General features: G+C 43.4%; 1 protein-coding gene across 2 annotated transcripts; it reads right to left on the bottom strand.

Annotated features, from left to right (window-relative positions):
* Window positions 1–152: 152 nt before the first annotated feature.
* Window positions 153–10883, bottom strand: ube2g2 (ubiquitin-conjugating enzyme E2G 2 (UBC7 homolog, yeast)). Of its 2 annotated transcripts, XM_061054094.1 has the most exons (7): window positions 10723–10883; window positions 9868–9903; window positions 5979–6024; window positions 3332–3450; window positions 2446–2586; window positions 2112–2261; window positions 153–385 (listed from the first exon to the last, which is right to left on the bottom strand). In XM_061054094.1, the coding sequence occupies exons 1-6, from the start codon at window positions 10763–10765 to the stop codon at window positions 2149–2151; spliced, it is 498 nt and encodes a 165-aa protein (XP_060910077.1). In that variant the 5' UTR covers window positions 10766–10883; the 3' UTR covers window positions 153–385; window positions 2112–2148. The 2 variants fall into 2 exon arrangements, with proteins under 2 accessions (XP_060910077.1, XP_060910076.1); XM_061054093.1 differs by lacking the exon at window positions 153–385 and having other exon boundaries at window positions 1630–2261; window positions 10723–10882.
* Window positions 10884–12601: the final 1718 nt, after the last annotated feature.

Genomic DNA, 12601 nt, shown 5'->3' with positions numbered 1-12601 from the left:
AGCAAACTGTCCTGAACCAAACCGAAGCGCTCGGTGGAAACGGCTCTTTCCTGACTCAGAATCAGAGAATGATTTAAATGAAACTCTGTGATTGGAGACTTGCTGGAGAAATGCATCCTGGGAGCTGTAGTGAAAGGAGGCTCACACTCACAAACAGAACACACAGACGTTGTTTATTCTTCCCTCGGTTTATTTCACAAAGTGTTTTCAAATGAAGAAACTATCTTAAACAAACTTCCCCCGAGCTCCATCTGAGCGCGCTCAGATCCTGATGAAGACGAACATCATCATCATCCTTTGGGAAGAGATAAAGTGCATAAAGTCCGACTGAGAGAAGCGAGAAGCTTCGGCTCCACCTGACGGAGAATCGGAATAAATGTTTGTCCTGAAAACGTTGCAGAGAAGAAAATCAGCTGACATCACATCACGCCGACAGCGGAGACGGAGAGGACGACCCGAAAGCAGAAAACGACATTAACTTAATTATTTTAAAGTAATACCATCAGTTATTTTAATCAAGAGAATCAAAAAACTTCAAATAGCACAAAAATTACTTTGTAAAAGAGGGAGGAGCTCCTCTCCAGTCCCTCCCCCTTTTATTACATATTTATATAATATTCGTGCGATTTAGACCGTATGCAGTCTGAAACTTTCAATAATGAAAAACAGGAAAGAACCCAGTATTGGCAGTTATCATGGCACTACAGGTGTTGCAGCGATGGAAGCGGGCAAGAGAACTGGTTCAGATATAAGTGATTGTACCCAACCTAAAAAGCCTCTGCATGTTTCTAAAGCCTCATTTCCACTAAGCTGTCCGGTATGGATCAGTACAGTTTGGTACGGTTTGGATCGGTAAAGCCTGATCCTGTTTGCGTTTCCACAGCCAACCGTAGTTACCGTACTCTTTTTTTGGTAGGCGGTGTGTAAGCCGGATGCCGTTAGCTGCGTCAGCTACGTAATAGCGTGACATCATAGCAGCGCGACACAGTATACCCTGCTAATAAATTAGAAGAACGCGACACAGTAAACAAAGAGCAACAATGGAGGTCATCCAGCAATTTGTGGTCTTTCTCATTGGCTTGTGGTTCTTTGTTACAAAACGCATTCGACCAATCAATGGACTGCAGTGTTTAGGTCCAGCTTTTAGGGTCGGATCGGTAGACTTGGCACCCCAACAGACGGGTAGCAAAAAGTAGGACGGTAAGTTGTGACCTTTCCCGACTTTTGATAGTGGAAACGCCACAAAATGCGTGCCGTACCGTGACGAACTGAACTGCTTGGTGGAAACGGGGCTTAATAAGCTCCACGAGCAGAAACGTGCTCAAACTAGGATCAATATTGAAGATGCTTTCGAAAAATGGAGAGAGGTTAGAGCACAGAAAGGTTTACAGACCGATGCAGAGCTGGATAAACACTGAAGCTTCAGTGTCCACCACATGGCAACCTGTGTGAGCATCAACTCTAGAGAGGAGGGGGCGGGGGGAGGCAGCTCTCTACAAAGTTTAGAATTTAAACTGCAGTACCCATTTTCAAAACTAGGGGTCATAGTTACATATTGCTACTTTAAACTTTGTGATATTTCAGAACTGGATTTGAGTGAATCACTTGCAGACCTGACTCTCACTCTGACTCCACCTACTGTTTATTCATCATGAGTCGTTGAAAATATTTTATTGATTCATTTGATTTGTTTTCATGAAGCGGTTCTGTGAGGGTGGGGGCGTTTGATTGGCTGACACAGCGACCTGCAGAGTGATGCTGCTGCTGTTGGTGTGGCGATGATGATGTCACTGATTTCTTCTTCTGTCGACGTTTTCTAAATTTGAAGTTTTCTAAAATCTTGTTGTCTTTTATCCAAACGTCTGATTGGCTCCCGTCGACCATCCATTCGTTTATTGATCAGTCCGTCTCCACAGCACTGTGTGTGTGTGTGTGTTTCACTGGTTTCCATGGTGATGGGGAAGATGCTCACATCTTCATTCAGTCTCCAGATGTTCGTCGATGTTTGCTGTGTGTAAAAAGACGGCGAAGGAGGAGACATTCTCACACTCACAGACAGACAGACAGACAGACAGACAGACAGACAGACAGACACACAGACACACACACACTGAGTGCTGGGCTCGTTGCCGCCTGATGACATCATCCTTAGAGGCCCAGCGACTTCCTGACGATCTTCTGAGCGAGTTTGTAGAACTGCTCTCTGTCCTCACGCCACATTTTAGACGCGTCAACGTTTGCTCCGCTTTCATCATTCGGCTCTGAGAGAGAACGAGGAAAGGAAACAAGGAGAGGGGACAAGAGATTATAAAAGATAGAAGAGGAAGCAAGTACAGAGCCATTAAAGAAAGGAGCAGCGCCCGGTCCTGCTCACCTGAAATCATGTGACATGTATCATGTATGTGTCACATGTAGACTGACGTGATAATCAGCGAGGTGCGTTACCTGCGAGCATGCTGACCACCGACAGTAGGATCTTCTCCACACTCTGAACAGGACTCCACCGCTCTGCACTGCTCTCATAACCCATCGGGTCGTCACCAGGGGCGTGGAGTATGGAGATACACACCCGGCCGTCAGGATAGACTGATGAGGAGGAGGAGGAGGAAGAGGAGGAGGAGGAGGAGAGAGGAGTAGCAGGACGGGGAGGAGGATGAAGAAGAGAAAGGAGAGGAGGAGAAAGTCAACAGAATCAGAGCGTGACTTTTATAAAATCTTTAATCAGTCCCATCAGACGGACTCATAGAGTCGCCGTCCTGACCCAGTTTGATGAGATTTGTTTTAAAAGGGATTTGTTCTGTTTTTTTGTTTAAAAAGTCTCTAGTTAAACGTTAACTAGAGAGAGCTCCCTAAAAGACGAGAAACCTTAAAAAAAAATCTTGAGTCTGGAGAAGTTGTTGAAAAGTTGAGAATCTGTTTTCACGCTCCTGAAGGTTTCTAGATAACAGCGGGAGGACTGCTCCTGAAATCCTCCTCATCTGGTTGTTCACACGTGCACCTCCCAGAAGGAGTCTGTCCCTGTGTGTGTGTGTGTGTGTGTGTGTTTGATGATGATGATGATGAGGGGTCACAGGCGAAGTGTCCCGTCCTCTAATCAGTATGGAGCGTGCTCAGACCGACTCCCTGCTGTGACATCATGGCTCAGTCCACTAATCAGAGCGCTAATCATAGTATGCTAACGGCATGCTAACAGCAGCAGAGCGGTGCAACACGTTCTGATTCGTCCCGTGAAGCTTTCAAGTCACACTCAGAGTCAGCAGGTCTCTGACTCGGGTCTGAACGAGCATGTGGTTCAGTCTGGTTTAAATAAAGGTTCAGGGGTTTGACTCACTGTTGGGGTGAAACATGTCGCAGGTGAACCTCATCTTTGGAGGACTGAGCGGGTAATCAGAGGGGAAGCTGAGGACGGCAGGAAACACCCCTCCTTCGAAACACGTGTCCTGAGGACCCCTGAAACACACAAACACACACGTTAGCTTAGCTTCATGTATGTGCGCACACACACACGGTAGCTTCATGTACACACAGACACACAGACACACACACACACACACACACACACACACACACACACACACACACACACACACACACACACACACACACACACACACACACACACACACACACACACACACACACACACACACACACACACACACACACACACACACACACACACACACACACACACAGTGTGTGTTTTTGTCACTGTGTCGTGCTCAGAGATGGTTTTCATCATGCATGGCATGCTCCGTGAATGTTGAGCACGGTTGGATGTTTGAATATCTGCTCACAGTCGGTCACTTCCTCTTCCTGTTCTAATCCGATCTGATCCGTGATAGTTTATCGGCAGATTATTAACCACACGGCACGCTCTGATTGGCTGCTCTCAGGATGTGAGCAGGAGTGTGGTGACGCGTGCAAGCTCAGCGTCAGTTCGATTAAACCCGGAGCTGTAGCAGACGTGTGTGTGTGTGTGTGTGTGTGTGTGTCTAACTCGGTGTGTGTGTGTGTGTGTGTGTCTAACTCGGGGTGTGTGTGTGTGTGTGTGTGTCTGACTCTGTGTGTGTGTGTGTCTGACTCGGTGTGTGTGTGTGTCTGACTCGGTGTGTGTGTCTGACTCGGTGTGTGTGTGTGTGTGTGTCTGACTCGGTGTGTGTGTGTGTGTGTGTGTGTGTGTCTGACTCGGTGTGTGTGTGTGTGTGTGTGTGTGTGTGTGTGTCTGACTCGGTGTGTGTGTGTGTGTGTGTGTGTGTGTGTGTGTGTGTCTAACTCGGTGTGTGTGTGTGTGGGTGTGTGCGTGTGTTGTCTCAGGTAATAATGGGATGTGAGCTGATGATGATGATGATGATGTCACTGTGAGCAGGTATGCAGACAGGTAAAGAGAGCAGGTTAAATTGAAGGGCAGACTGAACACTTCTGGCACGCCAACAAAGACGACAACAAAAACAGGAGGCTGAATTACAGCGAATGATGCTGCTGATGCTGCGTTCACTGACATCACGTTCACTGCAGCTTCTGACTGACCAGAAATGTCCACAGGTTCTAGGCCAGGTGACGTTAAATGACATGTTGCGTCCCTTTAGAAGGATTCATCCTTTCAGTGACGTTTAAGTGACCATGTGGACGTTCCGGAGGTTAGTGAGGCGGAGCGACAGGTTTTTTACAGGGTGCTCAGACAACAATGAAGCAGCCTTCTGGCTCTAGCTGTCCTTAAAGAGGCCTCCAGGTGCCTTCGGGAAATCCTCAGGGATCTTGAGGAAGTTTTGGCGAGACATTAAGATGTTCTAGGGTTCCTGTTGGAGGTTCTGACGGTCCTTGAATAAGTAACTAAGTAAAAATCTACATAGCCAGAGACATTCCAGAAAAAGAGCTGTGTCCATTCCCTTCAACCAAAAGAGTTCAATTACTACAACACCCAAAATGCACTGGGCGGGTTGACATCTAATGTCACTCCCAGACCGTTCCCTTTTGGCCTGACCAGCACTTTAGGTGTGTGACGGAATGTTAATACAAAGCAGGTTTCCATATGTTGACCTGTCAGAGAACCAAAGAGCAGCTCAGGCAGTGTATGTTTGTCCAAATCAACGGCTTGATCATCTTCCTGTCACCTTGCATCTTTCCTGGGCGAAGAGGAAACAGCCTTGACGTTTTTTGGCTTATATAAACTTTAAAGGATCCAGAACATTCCAAGCCATGGCTGGTACACATGCTTGTGCCCCTCCCTATGTGAAGTTGGCAAATTAATTAAGAGGAACTTGCAACTCTTCCCCTCGCTCCTCCCCAGTGTAACGGTTTCAAGAGTGACCGTGCTAACTGGTGACCAGCTGAATGCGCCTGTAGTTGTCAGAGTTAAACCTGATGAGTCATTTTGAAGTTATAACAAAAAACTAAATAAAGTTCATTAGGACGAGTTCAGCTGTAAGTCACCAGTTAACACGGTCACTTGTTAAACCGTAACACCGGGTGCTGTTGCTGTAGCTGCCTCCTGCTCCTCTGCATGCCGTTATTCCTCCGCTCTGTTTCATGTCTCTACGAGTCTGACTCCAACACATCACAATCATTTCCCTCCATACCCACAGAAGCTCTGCTTTCGGCCGTGTGATCTCACGTGCCGGTCTTCTAGTCGTCATGGTGGAGGTTAAACCTGAATAACGTTCAGATGATCTGAAGGGTTAATTAACCCTCAGCGTTGCCTGGAGGCGTCTGCACAGAGTACATACAAGTGCAGTCAGAGACATTATATAACACCATTTAAACCTCCTGCTGGGTAACTTCATGCAGGTTAGTTTGTGAGCAGTGACACCTGCTGGTCACCTCCGACATCACACCCTCAACAGCTGGAAACACCTCAGATCAGAAACATCAAACCAACGCAAGTCCTACGTATGTTCTCTTTCCACGGTGATGTTGTGACCCTGACTTTATGAACGTGTCGCTGCTGTTTAGTAAACATAAATGATTCTCATACTCACATGATGAGAGCCTCCCACTCAAAGAAGTTCTCCTCATTGGCTGGACCTGCAGAAACACACGTTTACTATGTGAGCTGCGAGTTCATCAGGGGTTAAACATGTCAGGGTTTTTCCTGGCTCAGAACGGGCCTTTGGGGGGTGACTATACGCGCTGTAGTAAACGTTCGACCCGCGTATTACAGTATAGTCTACGAGTCTGTATTACCTTATTTGACAGATCTGTGCATTTCCTGTTATTTCTGACCATTTTATAAAGAATATTATCAATATGCTTAAGTTACTGAAACCCCAATTAAATCTGGTTAAGAGGGGAGGTCACATCCTGCCAGTGCATTTCACCCTCTTCCTATGATGCTCTTTTCCTTTGACTTCCTACAAAATAATAAATTGTGTTTTCATTTTACATACACATTTGTTTAAGTACATTTCTTTGAGTTACTAAGGTATTATGTCAAATAATCACAGATTTAAGTCACAGATAATTTGGATCATTTGATCAGATCAGGAAATTGAAAAATAATAAAAATATATTTGCTGGCTATAACGCAGCACTGTTTGACAGTCAGTGTGGAGAAGTTCACAGACTACAGCTGGCTGACGTTACGATCGTTAAATTATTGATTGTTGATAAAAGCAGACACGGTGGAAGTGGACGGAGAAAAGTTGAAATGCGTTCCTGACTCGGTCCATACGGATAGCGGATCAACCGTGTTCCGTTGCACAGTTGCACTACAAGTAAACAGGTGCGTGCAGTGGTCGGCGTTTCGGTGTGTGTGCGCGTTTGCAGCCATGTTGGTGTGTCTCGTCTCGGCGTGCCCCCGCGATGACCCGTCTGCAGACAGCAGAGGAGCAGGGACAAGTAGCCGCAGCTACGTCATACGTGGTTTAGTATAGTTTTAACATGACTGTTGGGATAAATATATGTCATGAGCATGCCAAAGACAGACCAGCTCTCGTCTGTTGGGGGCGGGGTTTGTGTGCTGGGAGTGTTGTATTAAGCAGCAGTGACCTCCGTCGCCCAATCAGGCGTCTCTGCCCATCAACATAGTGGGAGAGTAACTGTGTGTGTGTGAGCTTCTAAAAAGTCCAGTTAGCATCGTTAGCACCAGCGCTAGTTTGGTTACGTCTGCCATCGCACTAATCTCATGTAAACTAAAGTGACAGCGTTGCACAATGACGTCACACGGAGGAGAAACCGGCGCACAGCGTGACATTACAAGAACAAAACTCTGTTTTCCCCCGTCAACACAGAAACACCTTAAACAGAGTTTCTGTACAAAAAGGTCAAAACATACAGACAAGGCGGAATTTGAAAAAATTCACGCCTATATGTGGACGAGGCCTGATGGTGCATTCATGTGCTCCTCGGATGGTCCCAGTTTCCGAGTTGGGAAGTTGTTCTTCTGACTTTGATGTGCAATATGTGAATTAATCAAAAGTTTCTTAACATTAACAAAACATATTTTGCACAACATGTTGATGCCGAACGTGACATCAAGTCGGCCACATACGTTTTTTTCTGATGCGTCTGACATCACATGAATGCTTCATTAGTCAGACCTTCCAGAGGGGCATGGTCAGACACAGCTCATTTACATTTAAAAGGTACAGACACAGAAACAGCCTGTTCTGAGCAGGGCTGAAATAGAGGGTGTAGCCGTTATCAGCAGACACGTTTACAACTCTCTTCCTGCTGGACTCAGAACGGTGGATTAACATTACTTTCCCCAAGGAACAAAGGAACTGATCAATGATTTAAGTCTCCCTCTCAAACAGGATATTATGAACTTTTACAACACCTTGAATAAACAACCGAGCGGAAACAGAACACTCTGCTATCTACGAATTGACCCCAAAGACATGAACTGTGACCGAAACCAGTCTCTGCAAAGTCGTAAAATTGACCATCTGTTGAAGGACTGCTGAAGAACTGAATTAAACCACAGCTTTCAATTCTGCATCAAATGAACATTTATGTCTTTCTTCATCTAGATATTTGTAATCGTCACATTGAATGTATTATAATCATCTTTTTAAACTCAAAATCTGATCTTCAGAACAGGAATAAGAGTTATATTATGTTTAATAGGAATTTGACGTGGAGTGCTATTGCCATCTAGTGTTAGAATACCCATGAATACGTAACCTTCATAATTATACATTTAGACGTGTTATAAAGCATACTCTTTGATATTAGCTATAGAAGGTGTTATTTAAAGACACCAACTTCTTTTCCTACTTTATTAATATGTCTTATTAAGAATGTTGACTGTATAACATGGTTTTGTTCACCTACAGGCTGGGATTAACTGAGGATGTTCCCAGATGGTGTGATTTTCATCTCAACATGAATCTGATAGAAATGTTTGTCTAAATATATGACGTGAACCTACATCAACGTGGATCTGATAGAAATAATATCAAAATGAATGTATGGTGACGTATATATGTTTAGATTCTTATTCTTAATCTTATTGAGTAAACTCGGTTTAGTTTAAACAATTGTCCTCCAGTCAGAATGGGAGTCACCCGTGGGCGGCACCCCTCTTTGCCTGCAGACCCCCCTCTTCTCATCCAGCTGATAAGAGTTCACACTGAGCTCAGATCTTGGGTTCTTCTTAGTTTTGGTTTCTTGAAGTTTAGAGCTTCAGCTCTTGCTCTCTTCTCTTCGGACTTCGGTCCGAATCACTTCTTTTAAGTTTGTGCCGTAGAGACGAGTCTCTGCCGAACTTTCGTTTTCACGCACAATTTTTGGAAACATCAATTCTTTCTGGCTCAAGCAACATTTTTTAACTTTCTTCTATAAAGTCTTTGCTCTTCAATTTTGAACGCCAATTCCTTAGTTTGGATTCATCAAGATGGCCATCCGGTTAATCTGAATTGGAAATCAACGTATCAAAAGACTCTTTAATATTTTTTCCTGTTGGATCCTCTTGGAGCTTCTGAGACAACGGCTGAACCGACGTACAATCTCCATCCCAGCTGCATACTCCGACCAGGTGTCAAGGCATCTAATCTGACCCGTGGACCTCTCTGGGCCTGAAAAGAACCGCTTGCCAGAGACTGAAACGCGGGACCAGCCGGCGGAGTTCAATTGAACACATCTCACAGTAAGACTGCTGGTGGCAAGGGGTGTTGGAAGATTAAGTCGTGAGTCGTGTCTATTCAGAGCCCTCCTTCAAATCCAAATAGAATCCCAAAATTCCTTTATCAACCTTTTCTTTTTGACCATTTTCTGATTAAGTCATTCAAACAATACCGCGTCTTATCTCATTACTAAATATATAATGTCACCATACATTATAATTGCATTATCCTGATCATATTCTTTATCTGTTTCATCTATACATTATTGTTTACCCCCTTTTTATATTAAATGTTACACATAAAATTCAGGACTTTGTCTGTGTGTTTTCTTGTTTAACATTTCCAGAACTTACTTCTTTCAAGCTATGAAACTGACTGATTAATTAATTAACTTATACCATTAAAGTTATTTTCTTCCTTTAACAGGAAGTGGTGCCCCTTCTTAAATCCGAGGTTAAATAAAGATATAACATTTTAATAACTTAATTACGCTACAAGGGGTTTATAGACATGATCAAATACAGGATGAGAGTGGATTTACAACAAGAAACTTCACACACATGTTTTGAGGAGCTCTGAGACTTATTTAAACTGGTTGAAGAGGAGGAGGATATGTGAGCTTTGACACTGAGGTGACAGCAGTAACTTAAAAACCATTAACAGTGTTTTCATTAGTATTTAATCTGAAGCCTGATTATTAGTTTGTTTTTAAATCTATAGCACAACAATCTCTCTGTAATAATCCAAAACCTGCAGAGGCAGATCTCTCCGAGTGTTAAGTGTTTACTCATGATCCACTCACCTGCAACGATCCCCTCAGGTGGGTTCAGGGTCAGCTCTGAAACATGAACACACACACACGTACACTCAGTGTTACCTGTGAGCTCTCATTTAGTGCTTTATAGAGAGTAACACCTGTGTGAAGAGTACACAGATGTATTAGCTGCTAGCTGCTAGCTGAAGCTAACCGCAGTCTAACAAGTAACAACCATTAATACGTTAAGTGTAAACTAAACAAAACGTGTTATTATCCTTAAAGTTATTTCATCTTCCATATGTTGAAATAGGACTTTAAATGTATCTTACATTAAAGCTTATCTCCCCCATCTCAAAAAGTAAGAGAGCTAACTGCGATAAACTCCGACTGCACCAAACTCCATTTGAAAAACAAGAAAAAGTATGATTTTGAGATTTATAAATATTTAAATGTATGACTATATTCAACCAAAGTGTTAAGTCTCTATTCTAAACTGTAACCTTTAGTTCGGGAACATTAAAACGTTACTTCATGCTATTTAAGTGAAGTTAAGCGTGTAGTTCAGAGAACAGGACTGTTGTTGTTTACGAACAGTCAGCCTGTTATATGAGGAGCGCTGACGGGGTAATAAATCGTTATTTCACCGTGATTATTGCTAAAAGGTGAATTATTATGATCCCGAATATAAGTTAAACTTCATAAGTTCATCACACTTTTAAATATGAGGTGTAAAACGGTAGCGTCTCCACAGTCAAGCAGAAAGTATCTGAATTAACGCATTATTTAAAGGGGTTTGGTTCAGAGGGATTAGCTCGATTTATCTTAGCCTGTTTGCTAACGCTACAAGTTCTCCCATTGGTCGAATCAGCTGTGACGACACAGCTGGGCTCGTTCACTCACGTTTATACTCCGCCATGAGTCTCTTCAGCGCGGTGCCCGCCATCCCGGTTTACTGGAAAGCAAACACAAAAACAAAAAAACTACTCAGAGTTATGCTTTTAACTCCACAACCAGACTGTCGTAGCAGCTCATCCACTGCGCATGCTCGGATGGTGGTTTCCTGTTGTTTCTGTGGGAGCGTTTTCTGACAGCGCCCCCTGCTGACAACATGCAACAACTGCTCGAGGAATACACTGATATAAAATAAATACCTGTAAAATACTTCAGTTTGTGTAAAATTAATTAACAATTAATCATTCACATACGGGTATCTTAAAGTTTTATCAGGTTAATATTCTTTAAACTAAAACATCTATGCATCCATGGTGTTTAACAGAGGTGCCAAACCTTCTTCCCCCCTGTAGCCCCCCCTACTGGTACCAAAGGACCCCAGCAGAACTAAGTGATACCCTGCTGTCAGAAATTGAAATATTGTATTGTTTTCATTGATCAAATCCAAACAGAAAAGGCCTGGACACACATTTAGACCTTTGTATGATTTAAGTTAATAAGTGTACAGACTGCACTTTATATTTGCACAGACTATCTAGCATCTGCACAAACTGTTCTATTCTGCACAACTTCCATGTATGTGTTTGTGTGTGTGTGTGTGTGTGTGTGTGTGTGTGTGTGTGTGTGTGTGTGTGTGTGTGTGTGTGTGTGTTTGTCTGTGTGACGTGCAGACATAAACGCTGTCCGGTCGTGTGTTAGAAGTGGGTGTTGTGTAAAATATCTGCATCCATTGCTTTGAAGTTTTCCCTCCTCGGTCTGGTTTAGATTCTGAACAACAATAAATGAATCCCTCCTGAGAAAGTTAATAAATTGTGTCTTAATATATAAATGTGTGAATTCTGTTTTCTCAGCTGATTATTCTGTATTTATTTTTGACACCTGATGTGTTGGTGCATCATATTGCCATGGCAACACAAAACTGTTTCTGAAATAAAAAGTTATACAGGACTTTAAACTACTTTCAGGTTTCAAACCTCATATTTAAAGATCCACCTGTGTCTCCATCCTGAGATTCTGAGACACACCGACTTCTCGTTATGTTCTACCAGTTTACGTTGTTTTATTTTAACCCTTTGTATATCTGCAGCTTTATTTCACAGATTCAGAGACACAGAAAGCTCAATTTGATCATGTTTATATCTCTATATGTCTCTTTTCATTAAAGGTCACATATCCTCCTCCTCTTCAACCAGTTTAAATAAGTCTCAGAGCTCCTCAAAACATGTGTGTGAAGTTTCTTGTTGTAAATCCACTCTGATCCTGTATTTGATCATGCCTATAAACCCCTCTATTTCAGCCCTGCTCAGAACAGGCTGTTTCTGTGTCTGTACCTTTAAATGTTAATGAACTGTGTCTGACCACGCCCCCTCTCTGGAAGGGCTTGGGTGTTTCGCGCTTTCTCGCTCCATGTCCTATTGTTTACGGTGAGAAGGCAGACTCAGAGGGCAGAACAAACACCTAGCTGTGGGAGTGTCACCCACCTGGGGGAGGGGTTACTGCCCTTTGTGATGTCATGAAGGGAAAATCTCCAAACGGCCTGTTTGAGCACACATTTTCTGAAAAGTGGAGCAGGCAGAAGACGGAGAGGATGGACTTTTCTCATCATTGGGGGGTTTGTAGACAGACTAGAGACATGTATTAGAGTTAGAGGAACATGGTGAAGAGGATCTTACAGAATATGTGACCTTTAAATGACATAAAGCATCTTAAATGTTCACTTTAATAACCTCATATGACCTGTGTGTGTGTGTGTGTGTTTGTGTGTGTGTTTGATGACATGATCGATCAGTGAGGACAGGTGTGTAAGGTGAGTTTGTGTTGTTCAGGG

Source organism: Labrus mixtus, chromosome 13 (assembly GCF_963584025.1).
Source record: "Labrus mixtus chromosome 13, fLabMix1.1, whole genome shotgun sequence".
Classification (NCBI taxonomy): domain Eukaryota; kingdom Metazoa; phylum Chordata; class Actinopteri; order Labriformes; family Labridae; genus Labrus; species Labrus mixtus.
Note: the sequence above shows the minus strand (reverse complement) of the source record. Positions and strands in the feature narration are given on the sequence as shown.

What these genes read in the sequence shown, in the direction of transcription:
- ube2g2 (XM_061054094.1), bottom strand. Translation starts at nt 10,765, where the DNA reads ATGGCGGGCACCGCGCTGAAGAGACTCATGGCGGAGTATAAAC. An exon ending in ACCTGAGGGGATCGTTGCAG is followed by an intron (nt 6,025 to 9,867) that starts GTGAGTGGATCA and finishes GTGTTTCTGCAG; the next exon opens with GTCCAGCCAATGAGGAGAAC. An exon ending in GGTGGTCAGCATGCTCGCAG is followed by an intron (nt 2,262 to 2,445) that starts GTAACGCACCTC and finishes GTTCTCTCTCAG; the next exon opens with AGCCGAATGATGAAAGCGGA.